The sequence below is a fragment of the Oxyura jamaicensis genome, chromosome 20 (genome assembly GCF_011077185.1).
Source record: "Oxyura jamaicensis isolate SHBP4307 breed ruddy duck chromosome 20, BPBGC_Ojam_1.0, whole genome shotgun sequence".
NCBI classification, from domain to species: domain Eukaryota; kingdom Metazoa; phylum Chordata; class Aves; order Anseriformes; family Anatidae; genus Oxyura; species Oxyura jamaicensis.
In genome coordinates, this window is record NC_048912.1 from 7,819,322 (window position 1) to 7,840,857 (window position 21,536).

The following is a 21,536-nucleotide window of genomic DNA, read 5'->3' on the forward strand; positions in this document are numbered from 1 at the left end:
TGGGTTGTATCGGATTCTCTGTTTGTACTGTCATTTCTGTCCTCCATGTGAGACTCTGTGCCTCACATATCCATTGTTAAACAGGACTGTGTGCAGTCATTGTTACCAAACAATGCATGTAAAATACACAGCTCACGATTCCAGTGGTTCGGGGTTTCTATTCATAAATGTGTGCTGTGCTGCTATAGATTCTTTAAAAAACAAAAGCAATAAAACAAGAAAAGCTAAAACTTGGCCGCTGTGTCTCTAGCAGGAATGCCCTCAGGCCATCCGAGCAGCATGTTGTGAAAGGTGTGGTTGAGTCAATATCTTAGCAGAATTACTTCTCTGCATTTTTCACACATCTCAGTTTCTTTGTTACAGGTGTGCCATTTATATCTCTGGTGTTAAGAGAAATTAACTGTGTTTTGCAATATATTACAAATATTCTCTTCTGCTAAACAAATGATGACTATTTTCCCTGTTTCTGTGTTTCTTGGGTTATGCTGTTTTCCTCGGTTTATGCTCTACCAGCTACAGTTCAAACCCTAGCTGAGATGCAGAAACATACTGCAGATTACATGATGTTAGGGTTAAACATCTCAAATGTATTGTAATCCACTGAGAAATTATGTTCTTGCCAGCCATAGTTGTGGTGAGCTTGTTGGGAACTTTGTTTTACCATATTTCTGTGGATTATTGTCTCCACAGCATGGTATGCTCCTCCATTTATTTCTGTAACCATGTAATATATACTTTGGTAATAGCGTCTCATCGGAGGAATGTCTGTAGAAATTGTGGTCTCAGTGTGACAAAAACAAAAATTTCTGTCTTTATTTTGTTCCTATTCTGAATTCTGCACACACAAAAAAAGTTAAATTCATAACTTATGGTAGGGTCTGTATGGCTTAACTGAGATCAGGATGTGAATCTTGAAGCACACAACTGACAGTAGTTCCAGGCGCAAACCGCTTGCTGCGTAAACACACCAGACAAATGGTGGCCAAACGGATACATGCGTACCATCATGGGAATTAGAGGCATACAGAAATAAAAATGACTTTATCATAGTTGTACCATAAATCTACAGTAGAGCCTGGCACTACACTGAAGTGTCCACAGAACATTAAGTAGAAGGCTCTGTCTCCATGAAACTTGTTTGCTGACCTATGCTAACACTTCAGCTTTCCACTTCAAGTCCTTTTTTTTTTAAAAGGATTAAGGTGAATACGTGATTTTTCAGAAGTGAATGAACAATCAACTTTATAACCGGATAAACTGGTACAAGACCCAAGAAGATGCTGTGAGGTAGGAAAGGGTTTATGCAGAAAAATCCTCACTCCAAATATTCCACACAGGAGTAATTTCTGTGTTAAAATCTGGATGCAGTTGGCACAAGAAAATATTGGAAAGGAATTTTTATTCTGATGTGTCTTTTGTAATGCAGAACACGTAGCTTGTGGATTTTCACAGTATCCTGATGTGATACTCAGCTGTGACCTTCACTGTAAATCAAGTTATTTTTATGACTTTTTTTTTCTGGAAGTGCATTTATTGATTAAGGTGAATGAAATATGAAGGTGGTCTGAGAAATGAAAATCTTGGTCCTGCATAAATACTTTCATATCAAATTAATCATAAGTATGTGTGTAGATAGATATCTACTCACATGCAAAATGATCCACAAAATACTGTTGTTTGTGGAATCAGCCTGAACTTTAGCATTCCCCAAAATCCCTGGTATGATCTGTGTATGAAGTAAGGAGTGAAGTTGGTGAGACTCTGGCAATTTTTTTTTCCCTCTTCGTTTTAACAAATGCAGTGTAAGGCCACAGTGCTGTTACAAAGTTGCCCGTTCTCCAAAATGTCTTGGGTAAGCAAGGTCAGTTTGAAGGAATTGTAATTTTTACCCAGGCATAGTCTGACAAACGTGGGTTCTACTTCCTTGCAGTGTGAGTCTTATGCTCGCCCCGTGTCGTGGTCTGTTACGGAGTTTATTATTGCCTTCCTGTCTGCCCTCCCTCACTTTCACACAGATGTCCAATTAACTCTCCCCCCTGCTTTTGCTGCCACGTAGATGGTTCTAACTGGGACGCCCACCACCTTCTGAAAATGTTATCAACTCGTTTTCAGTGCCTCTCTTCTTTCTGTGTAAGAGACAGTCACGTATGGAAGCCTCATTCTGCGTTCTGCTGGCTGCCTCTGTGACTCATTTTCCTGAATGACTGCTGTTCTCTCGGTGGCTGTATGTCTTTCACATCAGTTTTGGTTGGGACCTTTATTTTTTAGAGTTGCATGTCATCTAGGAGCATGGGTAGACATTAAATGCATCTCGAATAAATACCTGTATTACATGGCAATAGTGAGACTGGAATAACTTGTACTCAAAGAAGCGACGTGGCTGTCAAGTTTTTCTGAGGAACATGACAACTTGGCTGGATCTTTTGTTGGTATGCAGAAGTAAGGTGAAACCAATGTTTGTTTTTCTTTCATATACTGGGCTATTAACTGGGGCAGTTCAGCAGCTGCTTATGCAGTGTGGAGGGACAGGAGAAGAGACAGAAGTCAACTGGGGTTGAAAATCACTACAGCTGTCCTAGTGAGAGGTCTTCTCTCTTTGAGCCTTCAGTTTAATATATACAGTCTTGACGTAGCAGTAAAAGGGGTGATCCTGGTCCGACATGCTTTTGAAAACAGGAACTCGTATGTTGTTACAGGGGAGATGCACATCTTGTTTTCAAGCATCAAAACTGTCCTAGGTAAATGCACATTTTTGCAGCAGTCTTAAAAATTATGCAAGCTGTTAATAAAATCTATGCAACTTTTTTTTTTTTTTTTTTTTTTTTTTTTTTTAGCACAGAGAAAGCTACTCAATTCAAATTTCAGGAAAAGGGCAGTAAGTAAGGAACTAAAGATGGTAATACTTAAATACTTACACATATGGGTTTCATTAATGTGAGAATGATTGAAATGCTAAGTGAATTTAAGAAACACCTGGTCTCCTTTGTGGACAGGAAAGATTGATCTGGTGTGGAAGCAAAGAGGCTTGAGCTTTAAATACAAAGGATCTGGGGTCGGACAGTTTTTTTGCACAATTAAGAATGTCTTGTGTTCACATATTTGTGATATGGTTATATCCTGCTAGTGTCCTTTTTCAGTCATGTGCAGCATAGGCCAATAGTTGTTTGGTTTTTGTTTTTTGAGCATTTGCAGTCACCAGGAATAGGAGCCCAACAGCCAAATAAAGTTCTGCTAATATCAAATCACGGAAGGTAAAGTTAGGAATACACCCAAAGAAAGGAGACATCCAAAGAGTCTGTGGTTTTGTAAAGGTAAATATTTCTAGGCACTAGTAATAGTAAATGGATGAGATGGATCCTGAGCCAGAAGTCACAGTTTCAAGTTTCATGCACTGACAAACTCTATCATTTCAACTAGGAGCATATATTGGAGCCTGTGTTTGTGCGTGGTTACTGCACAGTGACTTTTGTGAAAAGGTTTTGTCCATTTTTCCAGTCAATAAGTTTCTACCTTGATTGCCATCACCACATGTAGTTCTGTAGGGAAACTTGCTTTGGGATTTGCCCATCTAGATCAGGACTACAGCCACAGCCCTGCTGCTGCTGCTCCTCAGGGGATCTGGCATACTAACGGCAGGTGCCGTGCCCCGGAGTAGCCATCAGGTGCTTGCATGATAAGCACCCGTTCAGAGCATGACAGCTTTAAAAAGGCACAAGTGCAGATCTGTTTGTTGTTGTTGTTTGTTTTTCTTGGCAATAGCTAATCAGAATTTCATGGCTTCAGAAATATTTATTCCTTGGTGACCTTGTGCCATAGCCAATTCCTTTTCACTCGCATTACTGAAAGACTTGAGTGTTCTTTAGGAATATTACTAGAAACACACTGAGTGTCAAATGAAGTACCATAAAACTAAAACAAAGCTTACCATCGTGTCTTAGCATTCTCTAAGTCTTAGGCCTGACTTTTAGGTTAAAATTTTGATCACCTTTAGTTTTCAAGGGGGTAAGAAGTTAGGAGGTTTGTTTGTTTGTTTAAGTTGATTTCTAATCCTCGCTGAAAAATGGCATGTTTCACAAAGTGGGGAAACCTTCCATCTGCAGGGTTCCAGCCCTTCTGGCTGGGCCATTTTCTGTGGTTGGCGGGCACTTCTGTCCGCGTAATGGATGCGTTGCAGGAAAGGTGCTTTGCTGTGCTGAAGCCTCTAGGAGCCGTAGTGACTAGCATTTTTTTCCAGGGCCTTCAACACAAATGTGCACACGCGCACACTCACACGGTGGTTCCCTTCTGCACAGTCTCCCAGCATATTTCCCTTCCCCCAGCTCTTTTACAAACTGTTTCTCCCTGAGGCAAATTTCTTGCTGTCTGGAGTACCAAACATGCACAGGCACTTTCTTTTTTTCTTTATCTTTAAAATTTTCTAGTGTAGCTATTATAAGCAGCAGAAACTAAAAGGACTATTTTGCTTATTTTTTTTTTCTGTTCTTAGTGCATGTGTGCATAAAACAAACAAAAAATGAACCCATAGTTTATGGCTAAGTGAGGCCAGGTTTCTCCTGTTCTTTCTTTCTTTCTTTCTTTCTTTCTTTTTTTTTTTTTTAATTTGAAGTGTCTTTACTCAGCAGTCACATTTTTTTTTCTTGTGGTAAAAAATGCAACATGAGCAGATGGCAAGTATTAACACATGAAATGCAGTGCCTGCTTGAAGTTGATTTAACAGCGCTCTAGGTTTCTGTCACTGGTGTTCAGTTAGTTAAGTTGTGTTTACAAGTTAATGAATTTGTTCCACTTGAAATATTTGATGGTATGTGCTGAGGTTCAGCAGTAAAGGGATCCTTTAGCAGTAATCGAGGAAAGCATGAGGTTTCTAGACACTGAGCTTGTGGGTTTTAGCACTTTTGCCATTAGTAGGAAACTGAAAAGAGGCAGAAGGAGCAATAGTAGACAACAGCATACAGCATTTGCTCTTACATTGGTGATGGTGCTCTGAGCAGTGCAGTGATACAATACCTTAGAGCAGCTCCATATCTGAATCGTGTAGCTTGCAATTTTATTTCTATTGAATAGTCCTACATCTCAGGCAAGAATATGAAAAACTAAGTTTTATGTAGCAAATCAGACACCACTTTCATATTTCTATATGATCTGCTTGCATTCTTGCTTTCAAAGTATGAATGCAAACTATTACATATATATATGCTATATATAGCCCATGTTGGCAGCAAAACTGCCTAGAATAGGATGATCAAATTCAGTATATTTTCAGCTCATGCGTAAGACTCCTTCCTACAATACGGCATGCTGTCTACCTAATAACATTTGAAACTAGGCCAGGTCCAAAAATTGTATTCGTGGTAAGAAACAAAACAACTAGTGGTTGCTGGTAAATGAGAATCGTGCGCACATGGGATCTTATACAGCAAATTCCTCTCTGCATGGATTGCTTAGTTTGTCAAAACTACGTCAACCTGCGAATGAGCATTCCTTGTCTGGCAACCTGTAAGCACGAGTGCATGCTTCGTTGTGAGCAACCAGTTCCAAAATAGCATGTTTTAAAGGCATTTTTGAGTTTGGTTTTTAATTTTGTTAAGGTTTTTGTAAAAATATGGTCCTCCCTCTACTAATAGTAGTTTATTCAAATGGGACGGAAGGCCAAGTTCCTGATTGAAAAGGGAACCATAGTTACTTCAGCTCTGTGAAATGGAGTATCCTAACTACCAGATAAGACCAAAGTAATTGCTCTGAATATGCACAAGTGTATCTTTAAAACCTTAAAGCTGACAGTGATTTACGGTATCCTTTAGGAAGGCTTTTCTCTCGAGTAAACAATGCTTAGTTAAGCACTGCTGAGGCCGGTGCAGGAGCACACTTCTGGCAGACGGCGTGCAGCTTGCTCGACCCCGAGGCCTGAGGTCGTGGGATTTTAGCTACCTGCGAGATGGTGTCGTTAATCCCTGCCTGTCCGTGAGCTGCTCTCCTGCTGCATGGGGTTTATTCACAGGCAGGAGACTTGTTAACCCATGCCTTTTATTGGGCTTTATGGACGTGTGACATCATTGGCAGCCAATCAGGAGGTGCTTCAGGGCTGAGTTTGAAACCTATTTCATAATATATTTATATTCAGTGCAGATATTTTGGGCCTTCAGTAGCATTCATTTTGTCGCAGAGTCCATGTGTCAATATGGCTTTAAAAAAAAAGGTATGAAAATAACATGCTCACTCTTAGTTTTTTTTTTTTGTAATGCAGCTGGGTGGTGAAATGCTGTAGGAAGCGTAGCTGGGATGCTGGAAAGCAGTTATTGTGCAAACGATTTTCTTCTTCGAGCAGCAGTAATGCTGCAAGCCCATCTTGGGCAATTGTTGTGTGCTCCTCATGAGGCTGCTCCTGCTTAAGCAGCCAGACCTGCAAATACTTCCCAAGCTGCTCCGGCTTGCCAAGAACAAAAATGCAAGACAATCTGCAGAAATCGAGCACGTGCAGAGCCAACCTGGCAGCCGGGCTCAGCTCCGCAGCGCTGCCGTCACCCTCACGGCTCAGCCCAGGCCCCCCCTTGCCAGCCCTGGTGGGCCCTTTGCCTTTGCCTGGTCCCACGCAGACTTTTACTCTTAGCTGTCACAACTTGGCTGTATTGATGGCGGGCTCTTTCCTGATTGTGTCTCTTCCAGAAAAGTCTGGTTAGTCCATTCCAACCACTGCACCGTTCCTGCTTAACTCTTGCATTTCCGGAGCGCCCCCTGCATTGGGACCATATGTGATGGTAAAACCAAAATACTGTGATCATTCTTATGGTCTTGAAATTAGTTTTGGTAACAGTTGTAGCTTGTACAAAACCCTATTTCTTTTAAATAAAAAAGAAATGGGACCTCAGTAGTGGGGCTATGTTTTTTTTTTTTTTTTTTTTTTTTTTTAATGTAGTTTGGGCTGATTCATTTCCCAGTTAGGCACAGTGGCTGTGCTCATGTCAAGCTGCTAAAATCTCTATTCACATATGTTCCACGACAGGCCTGTAAAGCGTACATGTGCGGTGCTGACTCCTTCATCCTGTTGGGATCCCAAAGAGTTTATCTGCTCCTGATCAAAAAGACTTTGAAGAAGCTTTTCAGATGCTAGCTGTATCTCTAGCATGCTGTTCACAAATGATTTAGAAAATGAGGCATACAATGAGATGAGAAAGCTTGTTGACACAGTTATTTTGAGATCACAGAAGTGAATGCCAACTGCAGAGTGTGTAGACAGACTGCAACTTTGAGAGACTGGGTGGAAAAACTTGTAGCCAAAATGAAATGTCAATAGATACAAGGTGATGCAAATGGGGGTGACGTGTGTGAGCCCTGCATGGTGTTGGTCTCTGAACAAGCATCACGGACTCATGAAAGCCTTCAGCTCACAGGTCAGTAGCAGGCAGGAAAGAAAATTGCATGTTAGGAATTATTAAGAGAAGTGCAAAAAAAAAGAAAAACCTAGTACCACTGTAAATCCATGGCTTCACCTTTAGTACTGACTGAAGTTCTGGGCCTGATGCAGCAAAACTCACACCTGTCTTTGAGAAGCAGCTAAGCAGACTATGATTTTAGTCTTCTCTTTTCCACACTAAAGAAGGATTCGTTAGAGTTTTTTGAAATCTAAAGTTGCATGAGGCAGTAAGTAAAAATTATTATCAAGAAAACTATTTTTTTTTCATATATCACTGAAGTCTGGAACTCAATGTTGTTGTTGTACATGAGAGATTTATGTATGTTGAAGATGATCAGGCAAAGTTACCTTGCTATTTCTGAGATCGTCTATGCTGCAAATTCCTATAGGTTAGGAGAGTATTCAGAGCAGCAATGCAGCATATTTGCCCTGTTTTTATACCCTAAGCATCAGCTGTTGGTCTCAGCTGGAGATGAGTTACTGAGCTTTGATTTGACAGTGTATGCATGCTGGCTATTCTTGCGTTTGTGGACAAATTTCTTATACTGCTGTAGAACAGCATCATAGCTGCTGACTAGAGGTTGATGTACAAGCCAAACCTCATTGATCTTTGTTTCCTGCTGTATTACTCTTGGAAACTGAGTGTAATTTTCCATCTGCTATGACTTGTGGGTGGATCAGTTTCACTGTCTGAAAGCCTTCTCGTTGAGCATTAAAATATTGTATATTTTGTCAGGCTAAATTTAATGCTACTGTATGCTTGCCATGTTTTTGGTATCTGCTGCATTGCCCAAGGTGCTGTGTGCTTTCATTTCCCGTTGCCTTACATGGAAACACAGGAAATGTAGGCCCAAGACCTATCTGCTTTAATACTTTTCCTTTATGAATATTTTTTGCTAGCATGATTTCTCTTTTAGGAATGTGAGATTAATTCTGCCTGTGAAGTCACTGGGAGTGACATGATGTCACTGTGGATGAGCGGAGGGCAGTGGATGTTGCGTACCTTGTCCTTAGGAAGCATTGATACAGACACCTACAGCATCCTTGTATCCGAATTGGCATGTTATGATCTAGATGGGTAGACTAAATGGGTGAAGAAGCATTAGATTCAAAGGGTAGTTGTTAGTGGATTGTACTCTACCTGGATCTCAGTTACAGGTATAGTTGTCAGACATCTGCCTAATATCTTCATCAGTGATGTGGAAGAGGAGACAGAATGCACTGTCATCAAGTTTATGGACTACAGTAAACTGAGAGCATGCTGCCTTGCTGAGGACATCAGGAGGCCAGAGGAATGTGCTCACTTGAATCTCTTGAAATTCGAAAAGGATAAGCACTATATCCTGTACTTGGGACGGACTGACACCCTGCTGTGGTACAAGACGGGGACTGACTGGGTGTAGAGCAACCTTGCTGAAAAAGACCCAAGGATCTTTCCAGACAGTAGGCTAACGATGAGTTAGCAGTTTACCACCGACCAGCTTTATTGGGCAATATCAACATGAACATGACCAGTAGATTGAGGGAAGTGATTATTCTCTTTTTTTTGGCATTTCTTAAAATGCACCTGGAATACTAAGTTTAGTTTTGAGAGCCTCAGTGTAAGAAAGATGTTGACAAACTTGACTGAGCTCTGGAGAGGGCCACAAAGATGCTGGAGCACCCAGTCAGTGAAAAGAATCTTAGACAGCTGAGTTTATTCAGTCTGAAGAAGTGAAACCTTACAGGGACCTAATAGCAGCCTTCCAGTGCATAAGAAGTTACTAAGAAGATGAAGCTAAGTTCTGTGGTGAGGTGCATAGCAGCTGAAGAGGAGACAGCAGTCATAAATTGCACCGAGGTGTTCTGGCAACTTGTTTGGTGCTGCTGGAACTACTGTAATAAAATGGGTGAGTTTACATACAAAGTTTCATACTGATTAGTTGCCCCCATTTTACAGATAATAGAACTGAAGTACAGTAACTGTAAAGACTCTTAATTAGTCATGTAGACTACATCCAAATGCCTTCCTAGTATGAGCTTGAGCTCAGTCATGTTGCACATTCATACTGTCTGATTGCTTTTTTATCATCTTAGACAAGGAGTCGAAAGGTTATTTTGTATTATGGCAATATTGAAACAGCCAGCTTGGGAAGCAGGCTCTTTCCTTGACTTGGCTACTGTGACAGACTCAGAGTGAATAATTCACCAAGGAAAGGACGGTGAACTCCTTGTGTTTTGTTGTCTCTCTTTGGTCAATCTATTTTTTTACTAGCTTTATCTGATTCTCATTATAATTAGACTCCCTTCTGGATATAATGCTACCTCCTGCTTCAGATAGATGGTATTGTTTTTGTTTGCTTTTGTCTATGGTATTACTCCAGAAAGTGAAAGCAGTTTGAGTTTTTCCTTGGGGACTTCAGCTGTTGTTCCATGTACAAGAGGCTCCAAATGTTTAAATATCTTAGATGAGAAAATGTGTTGGTTTGAATTGATTTGCAAAGGGACCTATAATTTGAGGTTATTACTATTCTGATATTGTATGTGCTCAACTCAGACACTGTATTAATAAAGAAAAAAGTGCTCATATAAGTCTCAAACTGACAGCTTTGGAGTCTGCTGTTTATGCCTTAACCCATTGCTGCAGAAAGACTGAGAGATGGGATTAGAGGTTTATTTGAGAATCCCTAGCCCTCCACTTTAGCACCTTTGGGGAAAAAGCTATCTAACATCTGTGGGTATAACTTCCAGTCCCCTGGGAACTGGACTGAAACAGTTGGCAAGTGATACATTAGTGAGTAATGAATAAATTAATTTTGACTATTGGACATGAGTAACAGACATAGAAAGTACTGTTGGACTTTGCACATTTTGTTTGAAGTGCCACTGGATAATATGAGTACAGCCCTGTTTTTTTTTTTTTTTTTTTTTTAAATTTATAATTTAACTTGTGCAAGAAGGCAGAAAACCTACTTAACCCAAACCTACATAACCCTAATACCACGTGGGGATTCCTCAGCAGTTAGGGAATGGAATAAATAGCCTGGAAATGCTGCGTTTAAAGCCCAGGGTTAACACGATTAAGACCACAGACAGAGTTCAAGTAATTTATTGCTTCTGTGCCTCTGTTACAATTACTGAATGATAGAAGTTAGAAACAACTTTCAGAGGTCATCAGGTCTGGTTCCCTACTGAAAGCAAGGTCATCTTTGCAGTTAGATCAGGCTTGCCAGGGTCTTGTCCAGTCAAGTTTTGAGCATCTCTGAGGATGGAGATTTTACGACCTCTCTGGGCACCTGTTCCAGTCTTTGAGTACTTCATCGACTGTAATCTTTTGCATATGTCTAATTGTTACTTCTCTTTCTGCAACTCGTATGAATTGTGTGTAGTTTTTTTGCTGTGTTCTTCTGAGTCGAGTCCAGCTCTGTTTTCTCTTTAAGTAACTCTGTCTCATCTATTAGATAGTTGAAGACATCAGCTGTATTGCACTTCTCTTCCTCAGGCTGAGGAAACTGGCTGTCTTAACCTCTCATCACCCTGTATGTGCTCCAGCCCCCAAGCATCTTGATCGTCCTCTGCTGGATTTGATCCAAGTATGTCAGTGCAGTAAATCCTTTATGAATTGGGGAGTCCAAAACCAGACACAGTACTCTGGATTCAGTCTCGCAGGTACTAGATAGTTCGGAGTGATTGCTTCCCTAAGTCTGTTGGTTGTGCTTTTACTCATACCCATATGCCATTAGTTTTCATCACTGCCAAAACACCCCGCTGATTCTGGTTCAGCTTGCTGCCTGTGAGGGCTCCTGTACTTTTTTCTCCAAAGCTGCTTTCTAGCCAGCTGTTAACTGGGTTAGGTATCAATTATTTGACCTAATTAGATCTATGCTGTCTCTTTTCAATCACTTTCTTTTGTTTGAAGTGTGGGGTGTGGATTCCCAAAGGATTTGCTCCATATTTTCTTGGGGAATGAGGTATGGCTAAGCATCCTGTAGTTCCCCATATCTTCCTCCTTGACCTTCTTGAAGATGAGGATGACATTTGGCTTTTTTCCAGTCATCAAGAACCTTCTCTGATTGCCCTGACCTTTACTATGCCAGACAGCAGCCTTACAGTGATGTGAACCAGCAACTTAAACATCCTCAGATGCATCCATTTGGTCCACTACACCTGTGGGTTTTTCGCTTGCTTGTTTTTCCAGTTTGCTGTAAGATTCTCTATTTGGATCTGCCCTGTCTTACACACCTCCTTAGACTGTACCTCTAGAGAGGGACTTGGGAATTCTGGGGGCAGGCCTGGCAGTAAATCCCACGACAAAGAATGTATCGAGTTATCTCATTAGTAAAATGAGCATACTTGTGTTAGAAGGATATTGTGAAGATCAGATGTCCAGTTTCTGCTTGTTGTGCTCCTGCAGATAGAAATGCTTGGTATTATTGTTACTATTTATCTTAGTTTGCCTCATTCTTTCTTTCAGTCCTGCTCCCTTTTGGCTTTCCTGAAGATTAATACATGAGGAGCGGCCCCAAATGTATCCCTGCTTCTTGTTGAGAAATAAATTGAGAGAGTGCAAGTGCTGAAACCAGAGCAAACTGCCTTTAGGAAGCCTCATAGATGCAGACTGTCAGACCAATCACAACTCACAACAACAAAACAAATCCAGACTTTCTTTTTTTTTTAAAAGGACATGCTCCTTCTGGCAACAGTATATAGGGAAAATGATTATATTAGTGAGAGACTAGATTCATCACTGAAGGGAAGAAAGGCTGGGGGATAACATGCCTAAGCACAAGATCTCAGACTGTACAGTTTGAACACATCTTGCTGTGAGGTTCTTCAGAACTGTTGCATCTCTTCTCCATCTCACTCTCTCTTAGCAAAAGCCTCTGCGTCCTTCTGTTTTTTTAGACAGCTAATAAACTACTTTAAAGTCTTCACAGTAATCCCTTGGATCTGAAGGAAAAAGGAGAAAGTAAGATTGCTCTCAACAGAATCCTGTAGCATGAATTTACTGAGGTCGGCACTGGAAAGTTTTGTGGGTGCTGTGGTGAGGTCAGATGTCCAGCTCTGCTGACTTCAGCTTGCGACAGGTGCAGGTCCCAGAGTCAGAATAGACTTGTATTTTCTCAGGAAGAACATTCTGCAACTTACATTCCTAACCAAGGTGTATTCTGGGCTTAAAGAATCATAGATAAATTTCTTAACCTTGCCGACATAGTAAAAGATGCTGTGCATGTCGAGTTGAGAATGAAGTCCAATTCTTGCAAGTCATACAGGGTAAAGAATATAAGTATAAATTGGGGACATATGCATAAATTGGGCTCTGAGGCTTGTGTCCTGAAAATTGGAATGGTCTGACATTACTGTTGGCCTCCCTTTCAGAAGCTGCTCTCTTGAAGAGAAGATGAGAATTTACACCCATAATCTAGCTTTTGCAATTAATAGTTTGTGCACCTTAGCACAAACCCACCTATCTTCTGTGACTCCAGGTAGTGTGCCAGACTGAACCCGGATGGCTGCGATGTGGCGACATAATTCTGTCTGCTGAGCCTGAGAGAAAAATAACCTCTGGGAGAGGAATGGGGAGGACAGCTGTAGGCAGTGAAGTTTTAAACCAGTGCTGCAGGATCTGCCAGAATTCCTCTGTCAGTCCTGATTTAAATCTGGGCTCTGCCATGACTTGCTGTCCGTCTGTCATCCAACCTTTCTGCCTTGGTTTCCCAAGGTGTAACAGTGTTTGACTAGTTTGTAAGGCTATTGTTAGGATTAATCTTCGATCTAGTTTGAAGTTGCTAATTAGAGGGTGATTCCTTGACACTGGTTAAGCAACTTTAAGAAGCTTTAAGAAGCTTCTGAGGCTTTGTTAGTTAGCTAAGGATAACCCTCAGCACTGTTTTTACATTGCTTGTTTCTTCACATTCGTGTAGATGACGTGTGACGTGTTTTCACTGGAGCGTTTTACTCAGCACGCGCTATAGAAGAACCGAGCTCGTTTGTCTTGGCACAGTGGGATTGCTAGCCCCACAAACGGGAGATAAGAATTACCATGGAAGCCATCCAAAGCAAAAGATGTCCTCTGATGTGGCAGCAGTGCACGTTAGACCCCCTCTCATCTTTTAAAAATGTCCTCATGTACCTTCTTGGTACATAGCGAGTGTTTAACGGGTGGTAGTATGCCTGAGAACAGACCTGTGGATTATCTCATGTTTCAATATGTATGGATCTAAGGTTCAAAAGAAGTCCGAAGACGCTGTGCAGTTTTGATGGTGGCTTGACTTATTTTTGTGTTAAGAGGAGCTGCAGGAGAGAAAACTTCTTTCAGGCAGTATGAGATATCTGGACAATATGATAGCAAACTCTAAGTGATTAATGCAGTGGAAATGTTGGGCAATTAAACGACTTCCTACTTTAGAAAAATTCAAATGTATAGTAGGTCGAATGTCAGTGCATTTACGTAACTGGCTGGTAACAGCCCTTTCCCACGGGTGCAGACGGTTCGGCTGGGTGATGCGAGGCCTTTTCAAACTGACCCACTTCCACAGGCTGCTCCATCCTCAGCCCCCCGATTCAGAGTGATTCCTTCTGGGAAGAATATGCAGGTGAGGATTGGTTGTGCTCAGCTTCAGAGCAGATGTGTGAAAAATACCGCGACTATTTCATGGTTTTTCCAAAACCCTCTCACAAGAGGCCACTAGCACTGCACTAGGTGGACTGGCAATAACCAGAACAAGCTGGGTTAGAAGAGTCAAAATTGCTAGTTTTTTATTCTTAAGTATTTTCTGATGTTGAACTTTAAATCTATTGTAGTTGAAAATATTTTACCATTGTTTTATAAAATTGCATAAAAATTAAGGTTGATAGGGACCGAAATCAACATTTTTGAAATTTTGCTGGAAAATTTTGGCCTTTTAGTTAAAATGAGGATGTTTGCCTGATTTTGGAGCTGCCAAAAAAATAGTGTTCAGTTTTTGCCTGGTTTTGATCATTCCTACAGTGTACATATTGATCTTAATACCCCTGAGAATGACCAAATGTGGAAAATAATTTTTGCCAGACAGGCAAGAATCAACTCTTATATTTGATAGCAGAGTTTGAATTGCTGTTCCAGGTTTCTGTAGAGAAGTGCTCCTTGAGCTGCGCTCCAGGAAGCTTTGGAGGTCCTTCACTGGAAGCTAACAGCAGCAAATATGTTTATGGGTGTCAAGGGAAAGGTGTTAGTGCTGCTTCAGGTGGTGGGCAGCAGATGTACGATAAATGGCTTCAGGAGCTGAGGAGACATGAATAGCACTGTAGGCAAAGTCAGCATCACGGCCCAGCAGTGTGGACATAATATTTTATTTTCATAGCTTTGAAGAGGCAAAACTGACCGGGAGCTCTGCTCAGGCGGATGAGGAATAGCAACTCCAGTACAGCTATTGTTAATAAATCCATCTGAGTTGAACTACCAAGGCTTTAAATTGGGTAGCCTTAAAGGAGAGGATTTGTTTGTTCATTTGCTTTTTTTTTAAAAAAAAAGGGGGGGGGGTAGGATGGTGTGTGTAATCTGGCATGATTGCTGTATTTTCTTCAAAGTAAGAATGGAAGTTCAAGTCGCTGGCTAAGTTTCCAGAAATGCAACATATGAAAGGTTAACTTTCACTTTTTTTTTTTTTTTAAATAATATCCCTCCTCGTTTTCTCAGGTAATGCTCTATTTTCTGTCTGTGAAAATAGCTCAATGTTTTAGCTGATAATGATCAGGCACACTGCAATAGCCCGGATAAACATACCGTTTGGCATGGGGTCAGAAATCCTCACAGTGGCACCACAGCTCCCTGCTGGTGCCCTTGCTGGCTGTGGCAGTGCCCCTGCACCCCAAGACCCCACGTCCTGTGCTTGCCCACCTGCTTCTGTGATGGGCTCCCAGGCGATGGGTTCCATTCCTGCTCTGCCTGGAGGTGCAGAGGGAAAGAGCCAGGGACAGATGGATGAATTGTCTTGCGGGGCTGGGCTCACGGCCCCTTAGGGGTGCGTGCCCTACATCTGCCTTAGAAAAGCACTACCAAAGTGGATTACTGGAACATCTCTTAGATACTTAAATGGAAAGGCAACAATTTTCTGTGTCCACACCAGGAATTCTTGGAGCGCCTTGCCTTCAATGTAAGGTGCAGGAGCTGAGGCAGGCTGACTGAAGGCTGCCTATGAAAATGAAGCGAAGCGAGCTGACACTCAGCCCAGCATTTGTAGTTTTTCTTCAACAGAATGTGGAATCTGCCTGTGAATTAAGCTGTTTCCTGGAGGTGATGTAATCTGTGACCACCTTTTGACCCAACTTGCCATTCTGATGCTAGGTTGCAGTTGTCAGAGTAACCACAAAGCTCTTAAATGGGTCATTTTTGTACTACTCTCATGTCTTTTGCTGTCCCAGCTGGGGGCTTGCCTTTGAGGGGCTTCAAACTGATTTTCTCAAGGGGTGTTTTTAGTGCCTTAGATAGTATGTCACACAACTTGTCTCCCTGGATGACTGGGCTGCCTGTTGAAGTGTAACGCGCTGAAGTCTCTGGAGCTGCCACCAGAAGTTTTAATCTTTCAGGCATGATTGTACATGCCATTTCAGTTAGCTGCCTGCAAGCGCAGAATTACTGCGTGCACTTTATTTTTCAAAAGCACTCTCAAGTGCTTTAAGCTTTTCATTTCTATTATTTCATCTAGCTTCATCTAAATCTGCTATTCTTCCTTCCAAATGCTAAACTCCTCTATAATTTCTTCATTCCTTATTTCCTCAGTTTATTGACTCATTGTTGGATCTTTAAGTTAATGGCTTCCACGTTTGGGAGAAAAGCTTCAGTGCTATGGGGCATCCCAACAGAGCTCTGTTTCGCACTCGTGTTTCACTGACCTTCCTACTTGTTAGCTTCCTTTTCCTGGTTAGAAACTCCAAGGCAGTGGCAGATTGGGCTACAGCGGTGCTTCGATTTAGATATATATGTGTGCTTTGTATTTCATGTTGTTACAGGCTGTGTTTTCTAAGGGGACTTCAGCGGGGTTCAGTAGTGCTGGATACCACTCCGTTGTGCTAAAACGTGCATTGGCTTGAAATGCCCGATGTCGTAAATGTTCAGTTTTGAAACGCTGAGCGAGCTTACTGCTAGTGACAGGTGTGAGGATTAGGGCTCTCCCTCAGCACTGCTGCTGTAACTCAGGTGCAGCGCAAAGCTGCTGGACTGTGCTCAACTGGCTCAGACCTGACCTGAGACAAGTTAGAGGAGAAATAAGGATTTGTGTATCAGCACGCAGTAGGTGCCATAGGTGTTCACAGAGGCCAGTGAGATGACAGCACCTTGTCCTGAGGCCTTCATAGCCTGGATTAGACATAAACAGATTGTGACAGACACGAATCAAATGATCTGGAGGTTAAAAGCCATTTGTTGCCACTTAAGCCTTTATTTTTTTTATGACTTTGGAATTTCAAGCCACCCCCTTGCCTCCCGTTTTTCTTTTCCCCTCCTTAGCTAGCAACTGTATTGCTTTCTCTTTAAGCTTCAAAGCAGCCTGACCACAAAGGAATTGTTTCATCTTCAGTCTGTGTGATGTGTACAGCAGAGATTCCCTGTGTCCTTGTCTTTTAACCCTGCATGGCATTTGTACCATCGTGAAGAAGAGCTTTTCAGACCCGTTCCTTGTAAAATGTTGTCAGGTTGTAGGGAGTGGTATCTTTGCCTCTCATTTACTATTGGGAGTCCAAAGCATCTCAGTACTGCACTGTGAACACAGACGATTGTTACAGCTTGCTTTTCCTCTCCTTTGTTTTGCAGACATGAGCCTAGTTACTAGTAGTACTACACGATCAATTCAGATTCTTTGTCTTCTCTTACTCAGTGGTTTTGACTGGCTGCTGATTTTCAGTCTTAGGTGGAAAAAAATTGATTACTTTCTACATTAAGGATTCTAGCATTCTACCCATTAAAAGGAGCCTATCTCCTTCTGCTTGGGTCTGCACGTAAAAACTGCAAAGCAACATGTGTCTGTTGATGATTTAGTGTTTCTCTCCCATAGCGACGTTTTTATATTCTAATATCTGGTAAATGTCCTCTGAGAACATGGTCTTGTTCTCCTAGATGTGCCAACGGAGAGTTTGTCAGCAGAACCCCAGTCATCCTGACTGCTTTGACAATGACAGCAGAGCAATGCAGCTTAGGTACCCGGTTCCTAGGTCGTTATATAAATGAATATTTCCTTCTTAAATCATGCCTAGATGTATGTGGAGAGACAGCATCTATTCCCATGAATTAACAGTGGACTATCAAGAAATTTATGTAAACAGAATTGAAACAGCTTGAAACACATATCTGAAAATTAAATACAGATAAATGTGAAGATTACATCTACCTAGTAAACCGTTTTGTGGAAATGTACATCACATTTAGAGCTTTAAGACCTTTAGCTTTATGGAGGGTTAGGTTCTTAATTTGCCATTGAGACTGATTTTAGCTAGAGGTTTGAAGAGTTGCACTGTAGAAATATTATTTGATCCTCCTCAGTACAGCATTAATCAATTATTTGAATTCTTCAAAACCCCACAAGCAAAACTAAATCCCTCTCTCTATTTCTTTAGTCAGTCTTTTCCAGTGTTACTAACTAATTTGCATTTTCTGTGCTTTAAAACTGATTTCCCCTGTGTTCTACTCTATTTTTAACTGTTCAATATTAATCCAGCTAAGGTGATTGCTAATAGAATCAGGTATGAAAGCAAACAACTTTACATTTTCAGAATTGTTTACAGAGCCAGTTATCTTGTATTGGAAAATAACTTTAATTATGAGATGCTGCAGGGTTGTTTTTTTTTCCCCCATCTCTCTTGTACAAGAGAGATCAAGAACACACATGCAAATATAGGTGATCACGAAGCCACACACATACACATATATATATATATATATATATATATACACACGTCACCTGTATTTAGGAGTAAATTCATTGTTCATATGGAATGCACCTGATTTGAAGTTACTAGCTAGAGGTCCCTCATCTTTTCACAGCATTATGGATTCCCAAGATATGTATTGCAAAAGCAGGAGATTAAATGAACAGAAACATTTGTAATTTTACCATTCCAGTTCCTGATGCTCTTACCTGTTTTAGAGTAACATGTTTTGAGAGAAAGCTGCTCCCCCCTCCCCTAAAAAAACAACTATTTGGCATAAAGGAACAAACACAATAAAGCTAGCTTTCTGAGGAATTTAACTTCTCCCAGTGCTAAAATTTGAATGTACTGTTCAACTATCTAAGTATTGTAGTTACAACAGTTTGTGGTTAAATATGCATTCTAGGATGCAGGGTGCAAAGTCAAAGTAATCACCAGCATATTTTTGAACCAGAGCAAGTAGAGAGCTCATTTTAAAAACAGACAAAACCACAACTTTCTAATGGTGGGTAGTATCCTTTGTGAAGTAAAGCAGAATATAGAGTGGAAGGCTTTTTGTTTGTTTTTGAATTGCAGCTTTAAACAATTAGCTTTAACACTAAAGGAAAAGGATGTTGTGAGATATGGTTTGCAAACATGGTTCATCATGAAGTCATTTTCCATTTGGAGCCTGCCTACCATGTCTTCTGCCGGAGCACAGGAAGTAGTATTTTGTATGTTAGCAATTTCAAAACCTGTACCTACCTTTACAGTGAGATAACGGCTGGCAGCAGGGTACCTGCTCTCCATTCTTTTGATTGACATTCATGCAAGCTACAAAAGGTTTAATCAAGCCACTTCATCATTCACATCTTCTCCCTCATTTGGTGCACGTAATGCAGCTCCAGTGCATACACTTATTCTGAAGAATCCCTCAAGGCATTATTTCCTGTTGTTTAACAATAAGATTAATTTCAGTCCTGTTCTTGTTTCAGAGTCGTCCTCCATCAGTAGCAAGCTCCTACAATCTGCCAAAACTCTACAGAACTGAAGACTATTTTCCTATGAACTATGTAGGTACCAAATACCCAAACCACTAATTTGTGTCTCCCAACAGCTTTTTAGGAAAGGCTGGGTTTGTTCTTATGGCTCATGCTTCTTTCTAGTGACAAAGTAACCATTACATGTCAGATCTTTGGTTAGTATTTCTATGGGAAGCTAAAGCTTTCCAATCGTGCTGTGGCCATACAGAGTCTGGAACATGTATTCTAAGATTTGGTCATAGTAGTTTGCACTATAAGCTTACTAAATCAGCAAAGAAAATACACAAAAACTTACTTTTACCCTCACATTTTTATTATTAAAATGATCAGAAGGTTGAAGAGTGTGCTAGTATAGCGTGCTAAAAGTATCAATACAATTTGTTAATACTGCCAGCTTCACAAATGCTCGGACTTTACAAGAGAGCAGAAAATCATTATCAGAATTTAAAAATTCAATAAACCACACGTGGCTGGAGTTTCCAGCACTCTTCTTCAAAAGAGGAATAGGGTTTTAAAAGCTGTTGTGTAACGTAAGTTGAATGGTATGAATAAACTTTCTGCGAAGTTATTATGGACCTATGGATGTGCCATTTTGTAATCAAGATTCTATTTAACCAGCACCAAAGGAGACTAGTTCAACATCCCACCTATAGCTTTTTATTTGACTGCAAAATATGTCTAGGGCAACCAAAAATACCCCACTCACTTGTCTGAATAGAAAACACTAGAAAGAGCTGGTTATATACTTCGTTTAGAAGATACTCATCTCCCTTATACACAGAAAATCTCACTATGGCAACAATAAGGGGGTATTGGCTGAAATGGTAGATTGCTTCTGAAAATAAACAATTTTAGATGATTGGCTTTGCATATAGTACAATTTGGAGAAATAGAAATAAGTGCTCTTTAATGGAGGAGCCAAAGGAAAAAAAAAAAAAGATCTTATGGTGAAAGTAAAGCTACATGGCTTTGAGTTACCATGGAGACCAATGCTTTTCTGATGCAGAAATAAATGAACTCAACCTTTTCATATTTATTAGTGGAACTGATGTTGAAAGATAAAGTTGAATTAAAATATAAAGCAATAGACAAACCTAGTCCATGTCTCTGCCCCTGCAATGCAGGTTATTGAAATGGATTATTACAAACGAACTGGTATTACAGAGAGGAAAATTAATTATGAAGGTAACAAAATACTCTAATTATAGCAACCCGTGTATCCAAATAGCAGCAGCTTTATTATCAAAAATGAAGAGACAATACAGATACCATATTCCTGATATATTTTTTTTTTGTTCCAGTGAAAAATTGAAATAAACTTATTTTATCTTAGTAGTGTTTGAAATATATGTACAACAAAATGGATTGCTGTATTAGTGGGTATTTGCAATCGCTGATTTCTTGGTGAGAACACTAGAAAGTTAGCATAAAAATACTGGGCAAATATTGAGGTTTCTGTCTTGTCGAAGGGTCAAGCATTAATTGGCAAGTTGCAGAAACGTTTCAGCTGGACAGAGGATGGCAGTGTTAAATGTCACTTGTTCAGTAAGGTTAAAAGCTTGTGAAGTACAGCTTCAATGCAGATATTTCTGGAACATCACGTAAAAGATTTTGACTGAGTACAAACGCTAGTGTAGATAGTGTTAATTCACAGTACCTGAAGCAAAATGCCGAGATCAAGTGTGACGTTAGCGTATGGTGCAGCTGATAGAAAACTAGTTCAGCAAAAGCTGTGTCTCTGTCCCTGCTGGAAAATAACTGTTTAGGTTGGATGAAAGCTTGTGTTCTCTAACCAGGCCATGAGGAGGGAGGGGGAAGGGATGGAAGCAGGGGAGCGTAGTAAAAGAACTGGGAAAAGCGTACTTGTTGAAGCAGTACGTGTCAGTTGCAGGTCAGTGCAGTAAATGATGGTCCAAAATTACTGTTATTACAAGCCCATAGAAATAGATTGTGTCATATAAAAATGCAGCTATCCCTAACGGTCTCCGGCTATCCTCACCTGCCTCAGGCATTTGTCAAAAGACAAATTACCAGGCCACACTTAGAGGTTTTGTTGTGCAAAGCTGTCTTGTGTCTAGAAACAATATGTATGGTAATATCCTCCTGCTTCCTCACACAGTTAAACCTGCAGGTTTCAGGTAACGTGTTTAGGATGGAAACAAGGTGAAATTTGCTTCAATTCAGGTAAACTGGCTGATGCAAATTATTTAGCAAATTCTTAA

The 21,536-nt window shown here is 40.6% G+C and overlaps 1 protein-coding gene across 1 annotated transcript in view; it reads left to right on the forward strand.

Annotated features, from left to right (window-relative positions):
* Window positions 1–19,889, forward strand: part of BCAS4 (breast carcinoma amplified sequence 4) — a 40,299-nt gene extending 20,410 nt beyond the window's left edge. Inside the window, exon 5 of the mRNA XM_035344007.1 lies at window positions 19,267–19,889. Within this exon, the coding sequence (XP_035199898.1) occupies window positions 19,267–19,371 (105 nt within the window). The 3' untranslated portion in view covers window positions 19,372–19,889. The remainder of the gene's footprint in view (window positions 1–19,266) is intronic.
* Window positions 19,890–21,536: the final 1,647 nt, after the last annotated feature.